Raw genomic sequence first — 26,887 nt, 5'->3', positions numbered from 1 at the left:
GAACTCTAAATATCAGCGGTATTTAAAAGGTGCGGGGGGGAAAATACACGCGTAGCTAACGCACCCCTTTGGCCGCAGAACTCTAAATCTAGGCGTAAGTGATTGGCTGATGGCTGATACATGGTAAATTTCAGCACATTTTGAAATTTATCAGAAAAAAATTCTACTGCTCATTTAAAATTCACTGTAAGTGCATTGTCTGTTTTATTATGCACTTGTTGATCATGCAATTCTTTTGTATTTAAAGGTCCTTTAAGATCAGTTCATGCACAAGTGGATCACTCTGAAAAAATTATGAAAAAGTAGAGCCCATCTCTGTCATTTAAAGAAAACTTAAAATCTTATATCAGCTTTTTAACAAAGCCACATGAAGATATATGGCATTCACCTTTTTAAACCTAATTTGACTGCCACAGTGTTTCTGGGAAATAATGCAAAACAAACATATACAGATTTACAGCTGTAAGACGCAAAAGATTGCAACCGCACTACACTCGTGAATAGGGACTGCTAGTTTGTACCTACATTCAATTTTACAGTGGGTACTTGCTGGAGTGCTTATGCAAGAATCAATGATTCAGAAAAAAGTAGAGTCAGAAATGTGAGTTTCTGGCTCCAAGAGCAGATTGCATTTATTAGCACTTACTGTCCCCTACATTAGGTATCAAAAAACCTTGAAAAGGAAGAAAATGTGGGTGGAGCAGCGTGTATCTATAATTAAAACCTAACTTTTATTTCAACACTTAAAAAAAGGAAATAATAACATACAATTAAAAACACAAATTCGCGTAGAACTTAGAGATTGGGGTTAAATTGTACCCTTTATTTAGTATTTGGGTGGAGTAACGAAATGAAAGAGGGGTATCAGTGTTCAGATATTATGATACTGAAATACGTTTATCTGAGGGGCTGATATAAGTGTGGATTCTCTTTTATCTCTAACAACTACGTTACTGTATCAAATTATTGATGTGCATACGTATGGTGTTGCTCTGGGTATTATATCTCTCTAATAAAACTAAATAGTGTACACCTCCTCTAATGAGCTTGTATATCAGATTGAGAAAAATATAGTATCGTATTTAATTGAATTGATAAGAGAATAAACTTTTATGATTTAAGATTTAAGTGTTGTGTACACGTGCAGATGTAATTCTGCTATATATGCTGGAATTCAAGTATTGAGAAAAAATATATATATCTGGCTACAAAGCGCTATAGGGATAAATGCCTTTAGATAATGTTTAAACAGCAAATTTTATCTTAGTCCTTATAAGCGCGATAGGAGCATATATATATATCTGGCTACAATGCGCTATAGGGATAAATGCCTTTAGATAATGTTTAAACAGCAAATTTTATCTTAGTCCTTATAAGAGCGATAGGAGCATTCCCCTTATTTCTGGGGCATTGTGGTCTGTACACAAGCTGTTATATCTTTTCTCTTAATCTTGTTTAAGTAAATATATCTGCAGAATTAGATCGTGCATATAAACACGTACATACATATGCAGTTTGTTATTTTAACTCGTTAGTGCAGATACTTTGTATCAATAGTTGGAGATTATATAGGTTGATACTTGTGAAATATATTCTAAAGTAGCAATGTAGCTTAATTGTTATTGTGCTTCTTTTTCAACCTATTTTTTCTATTACATATGAGTACTTGTAAAGTGTTGAAATTACAAACTTTGAACAGAGTAGTTATTGGTTGTATTTTTTGTAGAATCAAGTCAATGTAGGGCTGATTACGCTTTCCCCTTAGTATATATATATATATATATATTGACTTTGACTTAATTATAGCTTTGTGTGATTCAGTGTGTTATATATCTTTGTATATTTTTCAGGAATTTTCTTGAGAGTCACTACACTTGGCCTTATGTATTATTACTTGATTTACTGAAATTATTGTGTATATTAGGTACATTCAGTAATATATCCTACTTGCTGGTACAATATTTGTTCACAATAGCGTATATAAATTCTTGTAGTTCGCTTGTATTATTCGGTAATACTGCTGACTGTATAATACTGTAATAGTTTTATATATCTAGACCCTGATAGCTTGCTTAGATAATTTCACTCATTTTATAGAGCTCTTAATACTTATATTGTTGAGTGGACTGTACAAGTATGGGTCTTAGTTTGTTAACCATAACATCTAGGCTATATTTGCAATTGTCACCCGATTTCCAGCAGTATTGCTTGGGAGCCGGTATATTTTAAATATAGCGGTTTTGTGGTCTTCAAAGTATTGACTAGCGTCTGATAAATTGTATAATATTGAAACTTATAGGCCAGCGGTTACTTAGTAAAGTTCAGAGTCACACTTTTTTTCTCTCATTCACACTGTATTGTTTGTTTGGTTATCCTTGCATTCACATCGTTTGTTTATATTACTGACTGTAGAAGCATCCACATCAGCCTTCCCCAGCTTATTTTAAATTATTCCCCAATACTCATTCATGCATTCATTTTGATAACTGGGTTCTACGTTCTTTTGCAAATTAAAAAACTAAATAGGTTGAAATCGAGATGTCAACCTCTCCCTAACATGTTTCGCCGTTTGTGATTCCGGCTTTTTCAAAAAGATTTACAGCTGTGTTGTGGCTAACATTTGGGGCCAGGGTGGAAAGAGTGTGCAAAGATTGATACCTCATAAATCCCCCACTGCGTTTTATCCAATAGGCCCAACTGAATAAACAGTGTGCAGAAGAAAGGAAAAGCAATCAGAAAAGGAATACGCTAGTCAGTCTCAAAAAGTAGTGGGTGGATTAAGCATTAAGATATTGATTAAAACATCTTGTAGCCTTCTCTGGAGCCGTTAAAATGTTTAACCACACAAAATGGCCACCATTGTGTACAGTGCATACCATCCAGTATGTTACTTAAAAGGACAGTGTACTTGATTTTCTTTTGCAAGATGTACAGAGTCCACGGATTCATCCTAACTTGTGGGATATTGTCCTTCCTGACAGGAAGTAGCAAAGAGAGCACCACAGCAGAGCTGTCTATATAGCTCCCCCCTTAACTCCACCCCCCCCAGTCATTCTCCTTTGCTGGCTCTAAGCAGGAAGAGTAAAGAGAAGAGGTGTTAAACTGTTAGTTTTATTTAATCTTCAATCAAGTGTTTGTTATTTTTAAATGGTACCGGTGTTATACTATTTACTCTCATGCAGGACATAGATGAAGATTTCTGCCTGGAGGATGATGATCTTAGCATTTGTAAATAAGGTTCACTGCTGTTCCCACAGAAGCTGAGGAGTACAGGAAAACTTCAGTGTGAGGAACGGTTTCTTGCTATACGGCAATGAGGTATGTTCAGTCATATTTTCTGCAGAGACTGTGTTAACTCAGAAAGGCTGACAGTGTCCCCATTAGGGGAAGGGTAAGCAGTAATCCTAGTGTTATCAGAGGTTTTTACTAGCTTGCATAAAGGGTTAATTTTTTGTGGGCACTCAGTTTGTTATGTGAATTTGGGACAAACGTTTTTGTGTCTGGGAGTAACGTTTTCTGTTTTATGGGACATTTGCTTGAGGGTTCTTTGGGGTTGTTTATAACCCACATGGCTTTCAGGCAGGGTTTGTTAGTTTTGTGTAGGCCCCAGCAGGCGGGGCCTACATTTACAAGCAGCAAGCAACTTCTCCTGGGATCCTGAGAGTCTTTTTAGGGACTAATTGAAGCTTTAAACCCCATTTCTCTTGTTAAGTGTATCCAGTCCACGGATCATCCATTACTTGTGGGATATTCTCCTTCCCAACAGGAAGTTGCAAGAGGATCACCCACAGCAGAGCTGCTATATAGCTCCTCCCCTCACTGCCATATCCAGTCATTCTCTTGCAACTCTCAACAAAGATGGACGTAGTAAGAGGAGAGTGGTGTATTATAGTTAGTTTTTTAACTTCAATCAAAAGTTTGTTATTTTTAAATGGTACCGGAGTGTACTGTTTCATCTCAGGCAGCATTAGAAGAAGAATCTGCCTGTGATTTCTATGATCTTAGCAGAAGTAACTAAGATCCACTGCCGTTCTCACATATTCTGAGGAGTGAGGTAACTTCAGAGGGGGAATGGTGTGCAGGTTTTCCTGCAATAAGGTATGTGCAGTTAACATATTTCTAGGGATGGAATTTGCTAGAAAAATGCTGCTGATACCGGATTAATGTAAGTTAAGCCTTAAATGCAGTGATAGCGACTGGTATCAGGCTTATTAACAGAGATACATACTCTTATAAAAGTGCAATATAAAACGTTTGCTGGCATGTTTAATCGTTTTTATATATGCTTGGTGATAAAACTTATTGGGGCCTAGTTTTTTTTCCCACATGGCTGGCTTGATTTTTGCCTAGAAACAGTTTCCTGAGGCTTTCCACTGTTGTAATATGAGTGGGAAGGGCCTATTTTTGTGCTTTTCTGTGCAGCTAAAAATACTGACAGAGACATTCAGCTTTTCTCTGCATGATACAGGACATCTCTGAAGGGCTCAAAAGGCTTCAAAGTCGTGTTTGAGGAGGGTAACAACCACAGTACACTGTGGCAGTTGTTGTGACTGTGTTTAAAAAACGTTTTTGTCATTTATTATTCCGTTTTTGTTATTAAGGGGTTAATCATCCATTTGCAAGTGGGTGCAATGCTCTGCTGACTTGTTACATGCACTGTAAAAATTTGGTTAGTGTAACTGCCTTTTTTCACTGTTATTTCAAATTTTGTCAAAATTTGTTTCTCTTAAAGGCACAGTAACGTTTTTTATATTGCTTGTTAACTTGCTTTAAAGTGTTTTCCAAGCTTGCTAGTCTCATTGCTAGTCTGTACAAACATGTCTGAAACAGAGGATACTTGTTCATTATGTTTAAAAGCCATGGTGGAGCCCCATAGGAGAATGTGTACTAAATGTATTGATTTCACCTTAAACAGTAAAGATCAGTCTTTATCTATAAAAGAATTGTCACCAGAGGGGTCTGTCGAGGGGGAAGTTATGCTCCATCCAGTTCCGCGGACGGAACAAGGACAGGGGTTTTATTCAAATCTGTTTGTGGTTCCCAAAAAAAGAGGGAACCTTCAGACCAATTTTGGATTTAAAGATCCTAAACAAATTCCTCAGAGTTCCGTCATTCAAGATGGAAACTATTCGAACCATTTTACCCATGATCCAAGAGGGTCAGTACATGACCACAGTGGACTTAAAGGATGCCTACCTTCACATTCCGATTCACAAGAATCATCATCAGTTCCTGAGGTTTGCCTTTCTAGACAGGCATTACCAATTTGTAGCTCTTCCATTCGGGTTGGCTACAGCCCCAAGAATTTTTACAAAGGTTCTGGGCTCACTTCTGGCGGTCCTAAGACCGCGAGGCATAGCGGTGGCTCCTTACCTGGACGACATCCTGATACAGGCGTCAAGCTTTCAAATTGCCAAATCTCATACAGAGATAGTTCTGGCATTCCTGAGGTCGCATGGGTGGAAAGTGAACGAAGAAAAGAGTTCTCTATCTCCTCTCACAAGGGTTTCCTTCCTAGGGACTCTAATAGATTCTGTAGAAATTAAAATTTACCTGACGGAGTCCAGGTTATCAAAACTTCTAAATGCTTGCCGTGTTCTTCACTCCATTCCGCGCCCCACGGTGGCTCAGTGCATGGAAGTAATCGGCTTAATGGTAGCGGCGATGGACATAGTGCCATTCGCGCGCCTGCATCTCAGACCGCTGCAATTATGCATGCTCAGTCAGTGGAATGGGGATTACACAGATTTGTCCCCTCTACTAAATCTGGATCAGGAAACCAGAGATTCTCTTCTCTGGTGGTTATCTCGGGCCCATCTGTCCAAGGGTATGACCTTTCGCAGACCAGATTGGACAATTGTAACAACAGATGCCAGCCTTCTAGGTTGGGGTGCAGTCTGGAACTCCCTGAAGGCTCAGGGTTCATGGACTCAGGAGGAGAAACTCCTCCCAATAAATATTCTGGAGTTAAGAGCAATATTCAATGCTCTTCTGCCTTGGCCTCAGCTATCAACACTGAGGTTCATCAGATTTCAGTCGGACAACATCACGACTGTGGCTTACATCAACCATCAAGGGGGAACCAGGAGTTCCCTAGCGATGTCAGAAGTCTCCAAGATAATTCGCTGGGCAGAGTCTCACTCTTGCCACCTGTCAGCGATCCATATCCCAGGTGTAGAGAACTGGGAGGCGGATTTTCTAAGTCGTCAGACTTTTCATCCGGGGGAATGGGAACTCCATCCGGAGGTGTTTGCTCAATTGGTTCTCCGTTGGGGCAAACCAGAATTGGATCTCATGGCGTCTCGCCAGAACACCAAGCTTCCTTGTTACGGATCCAGGTCCAGGGACCCAGAAGCGGCAATGATAGATGCTCTAGCAGCGCCTTGGTTCTTCAACCTGGCTTATGTGTTTCCACCGTTTCCTCTGCTCCCTCGTCTGATTGCCAAAATCAAACAGGAAAGAGCATCAGTGATATTGATAGCGCCTGCGTGGCCACGCAAGACCTGGTATGCAGACCTAGTGGACATGTCATCCTTTCCACTATGGACTCTGCCTCTGAGACAAGACCTTCTAATACAAGGTCCTTTCAATCATCCGAATCTACTTTCTCTGAGACTGCATGGAGATTGAACGCTTGATCCTATCAAAGCGTGGCTTCTCTGAGTCAGTAATTGATACCTTAATACAGGCACGAAAGCCTGTCACCAGGAAAATTTACCACAAGATATGGCGTAAATATCTTCATTGGTGTGAATCCAAGAATTACTCATGGAGTAGGGTTAGGATTCCTAGGATATTGTCCTTCCTCCAAGAGGGTTTGGACAAAGGATTATCAGCTAGTTCTTTAAAGGGACAGATTTCTGCTCTGTCTATTCTTTTACACAAGCGTCTGGCAGAAGTTCCAGACGTTCAGGCATTTTGTCAGGCTTTAGTTAGAATTAAGCCTGTGTTTAAACCTGTTGCTCCTCCATGGAGCTTAAACTTGGTTCTTAAAGTTCTTCAAGGGGTTCCGTTTGAACCCCTTCATTCTATTGATATCAAACTTCTTTCATGGAAAGTTCTTTTTCTGATGGCTATTTCCTCGGCTCGAAGAGTCTCGGAGTTATCTGCCTTACATTGTGATTCTCCTTATCTGATCTTTCATTCAGATAAAGTTGTTCTGCGTACAAAACCTGGGTTTTTACCTAAGGTGGTTTCTAACAAGAATATCAATCAAGAGATTGTTGTTCCATCATTATGTCCTAATCCTTCTTCAAAGAAGGAACGTCTTTTGCATAATCTAGACGTAGTCCGTGCCTTGAAGTTTTACTTACAGGCTACTAAAGATTTTCGCCAAACATCTAACCTGTTTGTTGTTTACTCTGGACAGAGGAGAGGTCAGAAGGCCTCGGCAACCTCTCTTTCTTTTTGGCTTCGGAGTATAATCCGTTTAGCCTATGAGACTGCTGGACAGCAGCCTCCTGAAAGGATTACAGCTCATTCTACTAGAGCTGTGGCTTCCACCTGGGCCTTTAAAAATGAGGCCTCTGTTGAACAGATTTGCAAGGCTGCAACTTGGTCTTCGCTTCATACTTTTTCCAAATTTTCCAACTTTGATACTTTTGCTTCTTTGGAGGCTGTTTTTGGGAGAAAGGTTCTAAAGGCAGTGGTTCCTTCCGTTTAAGTTCCTGCCTTGTCCCTCCCATCATCCGTGTACTTTAGCTTTGGTATTGGTATCCCACAAGTAATGGATGATCCGTGGACTGGATACACTTAACAAGAGAAAACATAATTTATGCTTACCTGATAAATTTATTTCTCTTGTAGTGTATCCAGTCCACGGCCCGCCCTGCCCTTTTCAGGCAGGTCTAAATTTTAATTAAACTACAGTCACCACTGCACCCTATGGTTTCTCCTTTCTCGGCTTGTTCGGTCGAATGAATGGATATGGCAGTGAGGGGAGGAGCTATATAGCAGCTCTGCTGTGGGTGATCCTCTTGCAACTTCCTGTTGGGAAGGAGAATATCCCACAAGTAATGGATGATCCGTGGACTGGATACACTACAAGAGAAATAAATTTATCAGGTAAGCATAAATTATGTTATTATTGCTTCCTAAGGGCAGGTAGGGCCACAGCAGAGCTGTGACAAGGTGGTTTTAACCGGTTTTAGACATATTTCAATCCGTTTTTTTCATTTGGGTGTTTATTGCTTATTAACTTGTGGTGCGATCCTTCTAAAGCTTAGTGGGTACACTGTTAAAATTTCAGAAAAATTTAAACAATTTTAACCTGTTTTGCAGTTTGTGTATGCCTTTTTTTCTCTTAAAGGCACAGTACCGTTTTTGCAAATTGTGTGTTTTTCATTAAATAAAGTGTTTTCCAAGCTTGCTTGCTTTATTACTAGTCTGTTAAACATGTCTGATACTGAGGTAACTCATTGTTCAATTTGTTTAGAAGCCATTGTGGAACCCCCTCTTAGAATGTGTCCCACTTGTACTGATATGTCTATAAATTGCAAACAGCATATTTTGACTTATAAAAGTTTGGCATTAGATGATTCTCAGACAGAAGGAAATCAGGTTTTGCCATCTAGTTCTCCCCAAGTGTCACAACCAGTAACGCCTGCACAAGTGACGCCAAGTACTTCTAGTGCGTCTAATTCTTTCACCTTGCAAGATATGGCTTCAGTTATGAATACTACCCTCACAGAGGTTTTATCTAAGCTGCCTGGGTTGCAAGGGAAGTGCAGTAGCTCTGGGTTAAGAACAAATGCTGAGCCTTCTGACCCTTTAGTTGCCGTATCCGATATTCCCTCACAATGTTCTGAGGTAGGGATGAGGGATTTGCTGTCTGAGGGAGAGATTTCTGATTCAGGAAAGATGTTCTCACAGACAGATTCAGATATGACGGCATTTAAATTTAAGCTAGAGCACCTCCGTTTATTGCTCAGGGAGGTTTTAGCTACTCTGGATGATTGTGACCCTATTGTCGTTCCAGAGAAATTGTGTAAAATGGACAAATATTTAGAGGTTCCTGTTTACACTGATGTGTTTCCGGTCCCTAAGAGGATTTCGGACATTGTTACTAAGGAGTGGGATAAACCAGGTATTCCGTTCTCTCCCCCTCCTGTTTTTAAGAAAATGTCTCCCATTTCTGACACCATAAAGGACTCATGGCAGACGGTCCCTAAGGTGGAGGGAGCTATTTCTACCCTGGCTAAGCGTACAACTATACCTATTGAAGACAGTTGTGCTTTCATTGATCCTATGGATAAAAAATTAGAGGGTCTCCTAAAGAAAATTTTTGTTCATCAAGGTTTTCTTCTTCAACCTATAGCATGCATTGTTCCTGTAACCACTACAGCTGCCTTTTGGTTTGAGGCTCTAGAAGAGGCTCTTCAGATGGAGACCCCACTAGATGATATTTTGGACAGAATTACGGCTGTTACGTTGTCTAATTCTTTTATTACAGATGCCGCTTTTCATCTTGCTAAATTAGCGGCTTTTCAGGTTTTGCCATTTTAGTGCGTAGAGCGTTATGGCTTAAGTCCTGGTTAGCTGATGTGTCATCTAAATCTAAGCTTTTGTCCATCCCTTTCAAAGGTAAGACCCTATTCGGGCCTGCATTGAAAGAGATAATTTCAGACATTACTGGAGGGAAGGGTCATACCCTCCCTCAGGATAAGTCAAATAAGACAAGGACCAAACAAAATAATTTTCGTTCCTTTCGAAACTTCAACAGTGGTCTCTCTACCTCTTCCCCTGCTGCAAAGCAAGAGGGGAACTTTGCTCAATCCATGCCAACCTGGAGACCTAATCAGGCTTGGAACAAGGGTAAACAGGCCAAGAAGCCTGCTGCTGCCACTAAGTCAGCATGAAGGGGTAGCCCCCGATCCAGGACCGGATCTAGTAGGGGGCAGACTCTCTCTCTTTGCTCAGGCCTGGGCAAGAGACGTTCACGATTCCTGGGCAGTAGAAATTGTAACCCAGGGATACCTTCTAGATTTCAAGGATTCCCCTCCAAGGGGGAGGTTCCATCTTCCTCAATTGTCTGTAAACCCGACAAAAAGAGAGGCGTTCTTACGATGTGTAGAAGACCTTTTTACCATGGGAGTGATCTGCCCAGTTCCAAAAGCAGAACAGGGGCAAGGGTTCTACTCCAATCTGTTTATAGTTCCCAAAAAGGAGGGAACCTTCAGACCAATTCTGGATCTCAAGATCCTAAACCAATTCCTAAGAGTTCCATCTTTACAAGATGGAGACCATTCGGACTATCTTGCCATTGATCCAGGAGGGTCAATATATGACCACCGTGGACTTAAAGGAGGCGTATCTGCACATTCCTATCCACAAAGATCATCACCAGTTCCTCAGGTTTGCCTTTCTGGACAAGCATTATCAGTTTGTGGCTCTTCCTTTCGGGTTGGCCATGGCGCCGTGAATCTTCACAAAGGTGCTAGGGTCCCTTCTTGCGGTTCTAAGGCCACGGGGCATAGCAGTGGCACCTTATCTAGACGACATTCTAATTCAAGCGTCATCCTTCCAACTAGCCAAGTCTCACACGGACTTAGTGTTGGCCTTTCTAAGGTCTCACGGGTGGAAAGTGAACGTAAAAAAAAGTTCTCTTTCCCCCTCACAAGATTTTCATTTCTAGGGACTCTGATAGACTCGGTGGACATGAAAATATTTCTGACGGAGGTCAGGAAATCAAAGATTTTGTCCACCTGCTGAGCTCTTCATTCCATTCCTCGGCTGTCAGTGGCTCAGTGTATGGAGGTAATCGGACTAATGGTAGCGGCAATGGACTTAGTTCCGTTTGCTCGCTTGCATCTCAGACCACTGCAACTATGCATGCTCAATCAGTGGAATGGGGATTATGTGGATTTATCTCCTCAGATAAATCTGGATCAAGAGACCAGAGACTCTCTTCTTTGGTCAAAAGGCTAAGGCGACTTCTCTTTCCTTTTGGCTGAAAAGCATCATCCGTTTGGCTTATGAGGCTGCTGGACAGCAGCCTCCTGAAAGGATTACAGCTCATTCTACTAGAGCGGTAGCTTCCACATGGGCTTTTAAAAATGATGCTTCTGTTGAACAGATTTGTAAGGTTGCGATTTGGTCGTCGCTTCATGCCTTTTCAAAATTTTATAAATTTGATACTTTTGCTTCTTCGGAGGCTATTTTTGGGAGAAAGGTTTTGCAAGCAGTGGTGCCTTCCGTTTAGGTTCCTGTCTTGTCCCTCCCTTCATCCGTGTCCTAAAGCTTTGGTATTGGTATCCCACAAGTTAGGAAGAATCCGTGGACTCGGTACATCTTGCAAAAGAAAACAGAATTCATGCTTACCTGATAAAATTTCTTTCTTTTGCGATGTACCGAGTCCACGGCTCGCCCTGTCTATTCAAGACAGATAGTATTTTTTTTTTTTTTAAACTTTTATTTATAACCAACAAAGGGTACATTAATATACAACGTATCAACAACATACCTCGCAGGGCATGACATGAAAGCGTAGGCAGGAAATTGACGAGACAATAAAATGTAACCATGTCCATTGTCAGATATATAAAAAAATATAAAATATAAGAGTCACAAATGTAATGAAGATGCTGGGAGTTTTCCTCGGACTGAATAACAGTCCAGGGTAATTGTATGTACCACAATGTTGGGATTTTATTATTTTATGTACTAACCTTAACTAACTATAATTAAACTAAACAAATATTACAAATTATAAAACATAAAAATAAAAAAATAAAAAAACCAAACATAAACCCTAAAAGGCAAGCAAAATGAAATTATATATTATAGCCAATTTTATAGAAAGGTGAATTTGGGACTGAGTACGTATGGCCGGCAGTGCACATATTTTCAAATCCTAAAACAAATTGAGCCTGTGGCTTTGAGTGATGAGAGTCTGATGTAAAGTATTTGATCCTAATATACTCAATGCAGGTACACAATCTAGCAGAATACTTGTCGCAGGGGAATAGAATAGTTAATAGTTAACAATTAATAATTGGCCCTTTAACCTTCATCTAATCCAAATATCTGCATCACAAGCATCTACCTACTGTGAGGGAGAAGGGGTTAAGACATAAAGCCAGTGTGCTGGGTCCCAGAAGTAGAGAGTTAACTCTATATACAAAATTGAGTCTCAAATAACCTTAGGTAGTGCAGAGGCAATAGTCATTAATCTAGATATCTGGTACGTATGATCATAGACTAGTCTCCACTATGATATAATCTAAGGCAACCTAATGTGACAGCTGTAATTACTATCCCCCTGTACAAGTACAAAAAAAGACAAAAAAAAAAACCACATCAGATAAAAAGTCAAGCAGATTAAACAATGTGAGAATATCACAGCATAACTTTAACTTGCATTAACATAGAATAAATAACTGTATGCAAGGACATACCTAGCTGGTATATAATGAAAGTGGAGCCGGTAGGTCTGCCTTAAAGTAACTATAAATCAGCAGACATCTGAGACTCTCTGAAATAACACCGAGCTCTTAGTAAGAGGAGACGGATATTATCTAAGCTACATAACTCAATGCTAGTTAAAAGTGTGGATATTCCTAAAGTCACAGGATTAATGCATTACCAGTCATTTTGTTCATCCCCGTAACACATAAATCAGTGATGTATGATAGCGAGCGTTATACTTGACACAGCAGTCTGCAAAAATCCTATGGAGGTACAAAAATGCCATAAATTGCTATCTGCCATTGTGAAAGAAAAGCTGCTTCGCTGGCTAGATAATTACAGCCCCAGTGTTTTCAAAGTAGTGTTATCAGGAACTAATAGAGGAGAAAAATGTGTTCATGTGTTTAAGAGAGTAGTATACTTCACATAATGTGACACATAGAAACTAAAACATAACTCCCCTGGAAGCTAGATGTAAATGTAGTTAGGAACATGTATTAAGACAAATAGCATTTACCACAGTCCCTGGGTAAACTCGTATGATAGTCTCAAATACAGTGCTGTGAAATAGACATAGGTGTATTAAACGATATACATTATAGCTAGCTATGAACATAGGTGATCCTGATTTTGCAAGTCTCAGAGCCTACTAACATATTTGTCTGTATCGGCAGGGGGAACAGGATAGAATGGTGTTATGACTCAGAATGCTCTGTTACACTAAAACAGCTGATTTGGGTGAACAGAAGTATATTACTATATTCGTGTGCGGCAGTTTATGAACCGCAGTTGTTTCTGTAAAAGAAAAACTCATACACAAGCTGCAAAGTAAGGATATAAATAAATGCAATGTGATAAAAGTATTTTATGGACTAGGGCTGTGGGTTTTCCCTGTAGTACTGGCATCTTCGAGGATATTCCTAACACAGCCCTGAAATATAAAGTTTGAATTCTATAACGGGTCATCTTTCACAGGGGTAACTTGGGCAGCTGAATTGACCCGTATTGGTATATATCTTGTCAGTCAACCAATGCCCTTTATTCTGTGGATGGCTAGTATTATGTCCTCCATATGTTCCAGGCTTATTCCACAGAATGATCCATTGCCCCGTAGTAAATACATACTTTGGCAGCATGACTTCTCCGGTAACTTTTGAGCGCACAAGTGAGTGTCAGAGTCATATTGCAGGAAAGGTGTAATGCCTGTTGTCATGATATTCTGTAGTGACACTGCATCCCCTGTGCCCCTGTTGATTTTATCCACTCTTTCTTGTGATTTATAGTAGGGGTTTTGTATGTTCAGTAAGTCAATGTCCGATGAGAAAGGGCCATAGAGTTGTGACCATATCTGTCGCCACTGCAATTTCTCCATCTGCTCTGGCTGATGTATCTCTGTGACCGCATCAACTTTATCACCACGGCCCCTGTCTAGTGCAGTCACCAGAGAAAGCCTGTGTATTATGACATGCTGCCCCAGTTTCAGGCGTGCGGGTGTTATCTCATTCTTCGATGTTACCTCCTCCCCACTCTGTGAGGGAACTGAGGCTGTGAGGCTGTTGTCTGTCCCCCCGGCCTGGGATATAGAAGTGGTTATCAAAAACTGTGAGGTAGATCCATGCCGACTAGGTACAAATTTCTTGGGGCGGGAAGATTTTTCCGGTGTCCTCACTATTGTGTATAGATCCGCGCAGGACAATAGTAGTCTGTCCAACTTGGGCAAAAACATGGCCTTTATTGCGGCAAAGATGTAATTGTTGGCTCCTGCCTCCTCACCAACATACGACTCCATTGCAGGGAGGAGGATGATAATATGCGGGTACAAAACTATTTACAACGTGGCAACAGAGCACACGCCACGGCGCCAGGTGGCCTTCGTAGTCTTATGCTGCGACCGGGGGCTAGGGCTGATGGAGCGCCCTACACAATGAAAGTATCGACTGGCGATGACCAGAGCAGGGTCTCCCAGTAAGATGTATGCTGTGGGGGTCTGGATGGACTCTAAATATTCCTGAAAAGGCCACTTATTTGGCCGGTGGTAGCAGAGCTCTTGTAGCTTGCTTCCATCCAGAAATCCCGCCCACCGGAAGTCCCTTCCACAGATAGTATTTTTTTATGTAAACTTCAGTCACCTCTGCACCTTATAGTTTCTCCTTTTCTTCCTTGGCCTTCGGTCGAATGACTGGGGGGTGGAGTTAAGGGGGGAGCTATATAGGCAGCTCTGCTGTGGTGCTCTCTTTGCTACTTCCTGTCAGGAAGGACATTATCCCACAAGTTAGGATGAATCCGTGGACTCGGTACATCGCAAAAGAAAGAAATTTATCAGGTAAGCATAAATTCTGGGTTTTTTTATTGTTTAAAAAGATAGATAACACCTTTACTACTCATTCCCCAGCTTTGTAAAACCAACACTGTTATATTTATGTACTTTATAACCTCTAAATTTCTGCCTGTTTCTAAGCTCCCTGCAGGCTGACTCTTATCTCAGTGCATTTTATCAGCTTTAACAGCAGGACACAGTGCTAGTTTCTTGTGTGCCATAAAGATAACATTGTTCTCACTCCCATGGAGTTATGCAGGAACCAGCACTAATTAGCTAAAAACATAATTTATGTAAGAACTTACCTGATAAATTCATTTCTTTCATATTAACAAGAGTCCATGAGCTAGTGACGTATGGGATATACATTCCTACCAGGAGGGGCAAAGTTTCCCAAACCTTAAAATGCCTATAAATACACCCCTCACCACACCCACAAATCAGTTTAACGAATAGCCAAGAAGTGGGGTGATAAGAAAAAAAGTGCGAAGCATATAAAATAAGGAATTGGAATAATTGTGCTTTATACAAAAAAATCATAACCACCACAAAAAAGGGTGGGCCTCATGGACTCTTGTTAATATGAAAGAAATGAATTTATCAGGTAAGTTCTTACATAAATTATGTTTTCTTTCATGTAATTAACAAGAGTCCATGAGCTAGTGACGTATGGGATAATGACTACCCAAGATGTGGATCTTTCCACACAAGAGTCACTAGAGAGGGAGGGATAAAATAAAGACAGCCAATTCCTGCTGAAAATAATCCACACCCAAAATAAAGTTTAACAAAAAACATAAGCAGAAGATTCAAACTGAAACCGCTGCCTGAAGAACTTTTCTACCAAAAACTGCTTCAGAAGAAGAAAATACATCAAAATGGTAGAATTTAGTAAAAGTATGCAAAGAGGACCAAGTTGCTGCTTTACAGATCTGGTCAACCGAAGCTTCATTCCTAAACGCCCAGGAAGTAGATACTGACCTAGTAGAATGAGCTGTAATTCTCTGAGGCGGAATTTTACCCGACTCAACATAGGCAAGATGAAATAAAGATTTCAACCAAGATGCCAAAGAAATGGCAGAAGCTTTCTGGCCTTTCCTAGAACCGGAAAAGATAACAAATAGACTAGAAGTCTTACAGAAAGATTTCGTAGCTTCAACATAATATTTCAAAGCTCTAACAACATCCAAAGAATGCAACGATTTCTCCTTAGAATTCTTAGGATTAGGACATAATGAAGGAACCACAATTTCTCTACTAATGTTGTTGGAATTCACAACTTTAGGTAAAAATTCAAAAGAAGTTCGCAACACCGCCTTATCCTGATGAAGAATCAGAAAAGGAGACTCACAAGAAAGAGCAGATAATTCAGAAACTCTTCTGGCAGAAGAGATGGCCAAAAGGAACAAAACTTTCCAAGAAAGTAATTTAATATCCAATGAATGCATAGGTTCAAATGGAGGAGCTTGAAGAGCCCCCAGAACCAAATTCAAACTCCAAGGAGGAGAAATTGACTTAATGACAGGCTTTATACGAACCAAAGCTTGTACAAAACAATGAATATCAGGAAGAATAGCAATCTTTCTGTGAAAAAGAACAGAAAGAGCAGAGATTTGACCTTTCAAGGAACTTGCGGACAAACCCTTATCTAAACCATCCTGAAGAAATTGTAATATTCTCGGTATTCTAAAAGAATGCCAAGAAAAAAGATGAGAAAGACACCAAGAAATATAAGTCTTCCAGACTCTATAATATATCTCTCTGGATACAGATTTACGAGCCTGTAACATAGTATTAATCACAGAGTCAGAGAAACCTCTTTGACCAAGAATCAAGCGTTCAATCTCCATACCTTTAAATTTAAGGATTTCAGATCCTGATGGAAAAAAGGACCTTGAGAAAAAAGGTCTGGTCTTAACGGAAGAGTCCACGGTTAGCAAGAGGCCATCCGGACAGGATCCGCATACCAAAACCTGTGAGGCCATGCCGGAGCTACCAGCAGAACAAACGAGCATTCCTTCAGAATCTTGGAGATTACTCTTGGAAGAAGAACTAGAGGCGGAAAGATATAGGCAGGATGATACTTCCAAGGAAGTGAAAATGCATCCACTGCCTCCGCCTGAGGATCCCGGGATCTGGACAGATACCTGGGAAGTTTCTTGTTTAGATGAGAAGCCATCAGATCTATTTCTGGAAGTTCCCACATTTGAACAATCTGAAGAAATACCTCTGGGTGAAGAGACCATTCGCCCGGATGCAACGTTTGGCGACTGAGATAATCCGCTTTCCAATTGTCCATACCTGGGAAATAAACCGCAGAGATTAGACAGGAGCTGGATTCCGCCCAAACCAAAATTCGAGATACTTCTTTCATAGCCAGAGGACTGTGAGTCCCTCCTTGATGATTGATGTATGCCACAGTTGTGACATTGTCTTATCTGAAAACAATGAACAACTCTCTCTTCAGAAGAGGCCAAGACTGAAGAGCTCTGAAAATTGCACGGAGTTCCAAAATATTGATCGGAAATCTCACCTCCTGAGATTCCCAAACCCCTTGTGCCGTCAGATACCCCCACACAGCTCCCCAACCTGTAAGACTTGTATCTGTTGAGATTATAGTCCAGGTCGGAAGAACAAAGAAGCCCCCTGAACTAAACGATGGTGATCTGTCCACCATGTCAGAGAGTGTCGTAAAATCGGTTTAAAGATATTAATTGAGATATCTTTGAGTAATCCCTGCACCATTGGTTCAGCATACAGAGCTGAAGAGGTCGCATGTGAAAACGAGCAAAGGAGATCGCATCTGATGCGGCAGTCCTAAGACCCAACATTTCCATGCATAAGGCTACCCAAAGGGAATGATTGTGACTGAAGGTTTTGACAAGCTGATATCAATGTTAAACTTCTCTTGTCTGACAAGGACAGAGTCATAGACACTGAATTTATCTAGAAACCTAAAAAGGTTACCCTTGTCTGAGGAATCAATGAACTGATTGGTAAATTGATCCTCCAACCATGAACTTGAAGAAACAACACAAGTCGATTCGTATGAGATTCTTCGAAAATGAGAAGACTGAGCAAGTACCAAGATATCGTCCAAATAAGGAAATACTAAAACCCTATTCTCTGATTACAGAAAGAAGGGCACCGAGAACCTTTGAAAAAAATTCTTGGAACTGAGGCTAGGCCAAACAGTAGAGCCACAAAACTGGTAATGCTTGTCTAAAAAGAGAATCTCAGACACTAAAAGTGATCTGGATGAATCGGAATATGCAGATACACATCCTGTAAATCTATTGTAGACATATAATGCCCTTGCTAAACAAAAGGCAGGATAGTCCTACAGTAACCATCTTGAATGTTGGTATCCTAACATAACGATTCAATAATGATAGATCCAGAACTGGTCTGAAGGAATTGACCTTCTTTGGTACAATGAAGAGATAAATAAAACCCCAGCCCCTGTTCCAGAACTGGAACTGGCATAAATACTCCAGCCAACTCTAGATCTGAAACACATTTCAGAAATGCTGAGCCTTGCTGTGTCAACTGGGACACGGGAAAGAAAAGAATCTCTTAGCAGGAGGCCTTAACTTGAAGCCAATTCTGTACCTTTCTGAAACAATGTTTCTGAAACCAGAGATTAAGAACGGAATTGATCCAAATTTCTTTGAAGAAAACGTAATCTGCCCCATACCAGCTGAGCTGGAATAAGGGCCGCACCTTCATAGATACTTAGGAGCTGGCTATAGGTTTCTATAAGGCTTGGATATATTCCAAACTGGAAATAGTTTCCAAACTGATACCGCTCCCGAGAATGAAGGATCAGGCTTTTGTTCCTTGTTGTGAGGAAAGGAACGAAATGATTATTTACCCTGGAAAGAAAGGGAAAGCAAAGTTGACTTAGAAGACATGTCAGCATTCCAAGTTTAATCCATAAAGCTTTTCTAGCTAAAATAGCTAGAGACATATACCTGACATCAACTCTAATGATATCAAAAGATGGTATCACCAATTAAATTATTAGCATGTTATAGAATAATAATAATGCTATAAAATTATGATCTGTTACTTGTTGCGCTAAAGCTTCTAACCAAAAAGTTGAAGCTGCAGCAACATCCGCTAAAAATATAGCAGGTCTAAGAAGATTACCTGAACATAAGTAAGCTTTTCTTAGAAAAGATTCCATTTTCCTATCTAAAGGATCCTTAAATGAAGTACTATCTGCCATAGGAATAGTAGTACATTAGCAGGAGTAGAGACAGCCCCATAACCTTAGGGATTTTTGTCCCAAAAAACTCTAATCTGTCAGATGGCACAGGATATAATTTGCTTAAACGTCTAGAAGGAGTAAATAAATTACCCAAATTATTCCATTCCCTGGAAATTACTTCAGAAATAGCATCAGGGAGATAAAACACTTCTGGAATAACTACAGGAGATTTAAAAACCTTATTTAAACGTTTACATTTAGTATCAAGAGGACCAGAATCCTCTATTTCTAATGCAAATAACACGTCTTTAAGTAAAGAACGAATAAATTCCATCTTGAACAAATACAAAGATTTATCAGCATCAACCTCTGAGACAGAAACCTCTGAACCAGAAGAACCATTATCAGTATCAGAATGATGATGTTCATTTAAAAATTCATCTGAAAAAAAGAGAAGTTTTAAAAGACTTTTATGTATACTAGAAGGAGAAATAACAGACATAGCCTTCTTAATGGATTTAAAAAATAAAATCTCTTATGTTATCAGGAACACTCTGAAAATTAGATGTTGACGGACAGCAACAGGTAATGTAACAGTACTAAAGGAAATTTTATCTGCATTAATAAGTTTGACATAACATGCAATACAAATAACAGCTGGAGAAAACAGATACCAAAAGTTTATAGCAGACTTAGCTTGGTAGCTCCAGCACTGTGCAGTGATTTTCCTGTAGTATCTTCTGACTCAGTTGCAACGTGGAACATCTTGCAATATGTAAAAGAAAAAAACAACATATAAAGCAAAATTGATCAAATTCCTTAAATGACAGTTTCAGGAATGGGAAAAAAAATGCCAGTGAACAATCTTCTAGCAACCAGAAGCAATAAATAATGAGACTTAAATAATGTGGAGACAAAAATGACGCCCATATTTTTTAGCGCCAAAAAAAAACGCCCACATTATTTGGCGCCTAAATGCTTTTGGCGCCAAAAATGACGCCACATCCGGAACGCCGACATCTTTGACGCAAAATAACGTCAAAAAATGACGCAACTTCCGGCGACACGTATGACGCCGGAAATGGAAAAGAATTTTTGCGCCAAAAAAGTCCGCGCCAAGAATGACGCAATAAAATGAAGCATTTTCAGCCCCCGCGAGCCTAACAGCCCACAGGGAATAAAGTCAAATTTTTGAGGTAAGAAAAAATATGATAATTCAATGCATAATCCCAAATATGAAACTGACTGTCTGGAAATAAGGAAAGTTGAACATTCTGAGTCAAGGCAAATAAATGTTTGAATACATATATTTAGAACTTTATAAATAAAGTGCCCAACCATAGCTTAGAGTGTCACAGAAAATAAGACTTACTTACCCCAGGACACTCATCTACATATTTGTAGAAAGCCAAACCAGTACTGAAACGAGAATCAGTAGAGGAAATGGTAAATATAAGAGTATATCGTCGATCTGAAAAGGGAGGTAAGAGATGAATCTCTACGACCGATAACAGAGAACCTTATGAAATAGACCCCGTAGAAGGAGATCACTGCATTCAATAGGCAATACTCTCTTCACATCCCTCTGACATTCACTGCACGCTGAGAGGAAAACCGGGCTCCAACTTGCTGCGGAGCGCATATCAACGTAGAATCTAGCACAAACTTACTTCACCACCTCCCTTGGAGGCAAAGTTTGTAAAAACTGATTTGTGGGTGTGGTGAGGGGTGTATTTATAGGCATTTTAAGGTTTGGGAAACTTTGCCCCTCCTGGTAGGAATGTATATCCCATACGTCACTAGCTCATGGACTCTTGTTAATTACATGAAAGAAATGCAAGTTTGTAAATAGCACTGAGATAAAGGGCAGTCTGCAGAGTAAAAAGTATATTAATATAACCGTGTTGGTTATGCAAAGCTGGGGAATGTGTAATAAAGGGATTATCTATCTTTTTAAACAATAAAGAAATTATTATCATTTATTATTATCATTTATTTGTATAGCGTCGCCAAATTACGTAGCACTGTGGGTAGACTGTCACTTTAAATACAAATATCTCCCCAATTCATAATGTATAGGGTCCAAGAGTCCACTATCACAATATATTTAAAAAAATTAAAAAAATATTTGACAAAATATACAATATATCTGAAGCACATAGTTTTATACTGAAAATTAAAAATTATTAGTATTTGGTATGACTACAACAGTTTTCCTTAAAGTGATAGTAAACTCTCCCCTTTATAAAAACAGATCCGGAATGTTAGTGATATTTTAGATGGAGTTTAATACCTAATCCTTCCTCTAAGAAGGAGTGTCTGTTGCACAACTTGGACGTGGTTTGAAGTTTTACTTGCAAGCAACCAAAGATTTCCGTCAAACATCTTCTCTGTTTGTTGTCTATTCTGGAAAACGTAGAGGTCAAAAAGCTATGGCTACCTTTCTTTTTGGCTGAAAAGCATCATCCGTTTGGTATACGAGACTGCTGGACAGCAGCCTCCTGAAAGGATTACATCTCACTCTACTAGAGCGGTGGCTTCCACATGGGCTTTCAAAGATGAAGCTTCTTTGGAACAGCTTTGCAAGGCTGTAACTTGGTCTTCTCTGCATACTTTTTCCAAATTTTACAAATTTGATACTTTTGCCCCAGCTGAGGCCTCTTTTGGGAGAAAGGTTCTTTAAGCGGTGGAGCCTTCTGTTTAGGTCTTCCTGTCTTGTTCTCCATCCCTGTTCATTCTGTGTCCTCTAGCTTGGGTATTGGTTCCCACTAGTAATTAAATGACGTTGTGGACTCTCCATATCTTAGGAAAGAAAACAAAATGAATGCTTACCTGATAAATGTCTTTCTTTCCGGATATGGAGAGTCCACGACCCCACACTTTATTAAGACAGTTATGTTTTACTAAACCTCAGGCACCTCTACACCTTTGTGTTATTCTTTTTCCATTTCCCTTCGGTCGAATGACTGGGGATTATGGGTAGGGGAGTCACACTCAACAGCTTTGCTGTGGTGCTCTTCGCCTCCTCCTGCTGGCCAGAAATGATATTCCAACTAGTAATTGAATGACGTTGTGGACTCTCCATATCCGGAAAGAAAGAAATTTATCAGGTAAGCATAAATTTAGTTTTTTGGTTATACTAGCGCGGGCCCTGCAGCTAGTGGCTTTACCGCGCTATTATATTATGCATAACCAACACAGTTATATTAACCCCTTAATGACAACTGACGTACCAGGTACGTCATGCAAAAACTAACAGTTAATGACAATGGACGTACCTGGTACGTCAGTTGTCTAACAGAGTGCTGGAAGCGATCACAAATGCTTCCAGCAGCTCTGAGGGTATTGCAGTGATGCCTCGATATGGAGGCATCCTGCAATACCACTTTACAAGCCTCCAATGCAGAGAGAGCCACTCTGTGGCCCTCTCTGCACTGGTAGCGATGGTGCCAGTGTCCGCCGGGTGTGAGGGTGCCTGTGCGCGTGCACGATGCGCGTGCACGAGGGGTGAGTGTGAACGTGCATGAGCGCTTGCACGGGGCGCGCATGCACGTGCGCATGCGCACATTAGCCACACTGACACCAATGAATGAGGGCAGAAAGGGAGAAAAAGGTAAAAAAAATTTTTTTAAATATAAAAGGATCTGGGAAGGGGAGGGGGTGGGGGTATTGTGGGGGGGCTGCTACACTACAGAAATAGTTTTTAAGTTAAAAAAAAAATTAAAATACTTTTTGGGGGGTTTTTGGGGCCAAAATGGGTACTGGCAGACAGCTGCCAGTACCCAAGATAGCGGTAATTAGGTAGGGGAGAGGGTTAGAGAGCTGGAGGGGGGATCAGGGAGGTTGGGGCTAAGGCAGGGGTCCATCACAGCTAAAATATTTTATTATTTTTATTTAAAAAAAAAAAAACCTCTTTTATTTAGTACTGGCAGACTTTCTGCCAGTACTTAAGATGGCGGGAACAATTGTGGGGTGGGGGAGGGAAGAGAGCTGTTTGGGAGGGATCAGGGGGTGGGATGTGTCAGGTGGGAAGCTGATCTCTAAAATTAACCCTGCAAGCTCCCTACAAGCTACCTAATTTAACCCCTTCACTGCTGGGCATAATTAACGTGTGGTGCGCAGCAGCATTTAGCGGCCTTCTAATTACCAAAAAGCAACACCAAAGCCATATAAGTCTGCTATTTCTGAACAAAGGGGATACCAGAGAAGCTTTTACAACAATTTCTGCCATAATAGCACAAGCTGTTTGTAAATAATTTCAGTGAAAAATGTAAAGGTTTTTTTTTTATTTGCTCGCATTTGGCGGTGAAATGGTGGCATAAAATATACCAAAATGGGCCTAGATCAATACTTGGGGTTGTCTACTACACTAAAGCTAAAATTAACCCTACAAGCTCCCTAATTAACCCCTTCACTCCTGGGCATAAAACACGTGTGGTGCGCAGCGGCATTTAGCGGCCTTCTAATTACCAAAAAGCAACCCCAAAGCCATATAAGTCTGCTATTTCTGAAAAAAAGGGGATCCCAGAGAAGCATTTACAACCATTTGTGCCATAATTGCAGAAGCTGTTTGTAAATAATTTCAGTGGGAAACCTAAAGTTTGTGACAAATTTTGTGAAAAAAGTGAACTTTTTGTTTTTTATCGCATTTGGCGGTGAAATGGTGGCATGAAATATACCAAAATGGGCCTAGATCAATACTTTGGGTTGTCTTCTAAAAAAATATATATACATGTCAAGGGATATTCAGGTATTCCTGACAGATATCAGGGTTCCAATGTAACTAGCGCTAATTTTGAAAAAAAGTGATTTGGAAATAGAGAAGTGCTACTTGTTTTTATTGCCCCATAACTTGCAAAAAAAGCAAAGAACGTGTAAACATTGGGTATTTCTAAACTCAGGACAAAATTTAGAAACTATTTAGCATGGGTGTTTTTTGGTGATTCTAGATGCGTAACATATTTTGGGGGTCAAAGTTAGAAAAAGTGTGTTTTTTTCCATTTTTTCCTCATATTTTTTTTTTTTTTTTTTTTAGTAAATTATAAGACATGATGAAAATAATGGTATCTTTAGAAAGTCCATTTAATGGCGAGAAAAACGGTATATAATATATGTGGGTACAGTAAATGAGTAAGAGGAAAATTACAGCTAAACACAAACACTGCAGAAATGTAAAAATAGCCATTGTCATTAAGGGTAAGAAAATTGAAAAATGGTCCGGTCATTAAGGGGTTAATACACTTTTTACCTCTGTAATTACCTTGTATCTAAGCATCTTCTGACAGCCCCTGATCACATTATTTTTTATTTATTATCTGTTGACTTGCATTTTAGCCAATTAGTGCTGTGTTGTTCTGAGTTATTTATCTATATGGCTCACATGAACTAGCAGTCTCCTGTTATGAAAAGCAAATAAAAAGCATGTGATAAGAGGCTGTCTGTAGTGAAACAGGCAGAAATGTTTAAATGTTATAAAGTATATTAATATAACAATGCTGGTTGTGCAAAGCTAGGGAATGAGTAGTAAAGGCATTGTCTATCTTTTTAAACAATAACAATTTTAGTGTTGACTGTCCCTTTAACTAATGACACCACCATGTTAAAACCTAGGTTTGCCTTATCTGATTCTCTTCTGCTGAGGACAATTCGGAATGTAATCTTGTAATGAAATGAAAATGTGATCATATGCATCATAAGAAATTTCTGTTGTTTTTTATTGTACCCCAGACTTTCCTGACATGTTCTGGAGTAGACACAACTAGCCACTATCATTTTGTTATCAAAAGTTCCATTGTTTTGCAGTGTCTTATCTATCAACAAAATAAAGGTGTTACTGAATACACTTTCTCTTTTTTTTTCTGTTTCCTTTTAATAGGAGTAGGTGCAGCAGTCATTGATAACTACCTCTATGTGGTTGGAGGTCACTCAGGGTCATCGTATCTGAATACTGTACAGAAATATGACCCTGTCTCAGACACCTGGCTGGAGCTGGCCAGTATGGCATATTCTAGATGTAACTTTGGTTTAACTGCCCTTTGATGAAAATGGGATAACTGCAAGCACTGTCTACCATTAAATAGCTCTGCATGAAAGGATGTCCGACCTAAGCTGCCAGAAGCTAGTATGTCACGGAGATCGAGAAAAGCCTGTTTCATCGACCCTGTGATCTATTGCCATTTGAAATTGTTTTAGAAGAAGTTTACAACCCAGAATCAGTGATTGCTATTGCTGTGGTTTCGCGGACTGATTGACATTTTCAGCCCTTTAGCTATGTCTGCCTGTGTATGTATGTATGCGTGTGTGTATGTATGCATGTGTGTATGTGTATGTATGCTTGTGAATGTGTGTGTATGCTTGTGAATGTGTATACTGGCTAGTTCAATATATACACTCATTAATAGAGAAGAATTTGCTCTTTCATTCTATCGATATGTTTATTTAACCTTCAAGCATAGGAGAAGCGTGCGCTAAGTGTGTTGGCTTTCTTACAAACACGTGTTTTTATACTTTTCTTTTCTCTTCTTATTTATAAATATTTTTGGATGATCATTTATCATTCTTATCTACACTACAGCAAGTATTTGGGTTTAATTATAATAGTTTTGGTTTTGTCTCACTTAACCACACACCACCAATGGAACACAATGGTCTCCCTTTTCTTACTGTAGGTATATAGCTATACAGTGTATTTTTTATCTCATCATTTTATTATGTACTAATAAAAGTTAAATTTTATTTTGAAACATCCTCCCAGAACCTTTAACATATAGTATTCTATGCTCTTAAATTAAGTGTGCCATATATATTACCTCCTTTCCTCTAATTTTCCGATTAATATTTTGGTATTCAGGCACTGCCTTTAAGTGATACATAGGTCTACCTACAAGGATTCATTATTTAGGAGATCTAGCCCCCTTTCCCTATCTCCCCCTTTTTAAGAGGAGTTCCTCATATATAGTTCAATATTTGTATTACAATCCATAAAATCTAAACATAGAAAACAAAATAACGTAATGACATTGGTAAGAATTCTTGAATATCCTACAAAAATAAAAGCAAACAATAATACTAATGTTTTCAGTGCAATTTTTAAAATTTCAATAACATTACTGAAAAAGGTAACTATTTTAGTAAACAGTAGTACTGGTGGGATTTAGATTCCTTTAAATATTCATATGTACAAAATCTCTTAATGGTTTTGAAGTTTTTTTAGGTCATGACACTTCTTCTACCAGAAAAAACCCCATCATATATTATCACTTTACACATTTAAGTTTTTTGTCTTTTCTCTTAATTGTCCACAGACCATGTGTTTTTGCTGCTGAACTCATTTATTTGCAGGTTTTTTAATTACACTTGACAAAGGTTTTTTTTGTTTTTTCTCCCAGGTGTCAATCTCCATAACTTACCATATGATTTACTGTTTTATATACTGAAGGAGCATCATCTGCTGGTTAGTAGCTCTAATTGCAGCTGTTGGTAATTTCATTTAGTAGTGGAAGGGAAAAGGAGATGGAATGAGAAGGAATAGAGCAGAAACTATAGAGAGGAAGATAAAGAGAAGCAGGAAGCGAAATAAATAAGGAAAGTGTAAAACTCGGATAATGAGAGGAGGAGAGATAGCAAGTGAGGTTTGAGAAAACATATGAGATGCTTATGGAAAAGGTACATGTTTTATAGGTATTGTATTACTAATGGTTTTTGGAAGTTCTAACATTTGATGGCTTTTCTTTTTCTTTCTCAGACTTGTGCAATGACCTATATTTAGGTTCTAGTGTTATATGTTGTCTATAACAAGGCCGGATCCCAAAGGTAGTATAAGCAACTCTAAAAGCGTGATTTTCCCAAAGCTCACACTAATTAATACAAAAAAATACCAAGGATTCGAGTGCGCTAAATAAGCTCTACCATATATTAAGAACCACAATAGATCAAATGTGGTCACAAATTTA

The 26,887-nt window shown here is 39.4% G+C and overlaps 1 protein-coding gene across 1 annotated transcript in view; it reads left to right on the top strand.

Annotated features, from left to right (window-relative positions):
* The window catches only part of LOC128645091 (kelch-like protein 28), a 183,760-nt gene extending 157,757 nt beyond the window's left edge, over positions 1-26,003 (top strand). The window contains 1 exon segment of the mRNA XM_053697848.1: positions 24,811-26,003. Coding sequence (XP_053553823.1) covers positions 24,811-24,974 — 164 coding nt within the window. The 3' untranslated portion in view covers positions 24,975-26,003.
* Positions 26,004-26,887: the final 884 nt, after the last annotated feature.

Source organism: Bombina bombina, chromosome 1 (genome assembly GCF_027579735.1).
Source record: "Bombina bombina isolate aBomBom1 chromosome 1, aBomBom1.pri, whole genome shotgun sequence".
NCBI lineage: Eukaryota > Metazoa > Chordata > Amphibia > Anura > Bombinatoridae > Bombina > Bombina bombina.
Note: the sequence above shows the minus strand (reverse complement) of the source record. Positions and strands in the feature narration are given on the sequence as shown.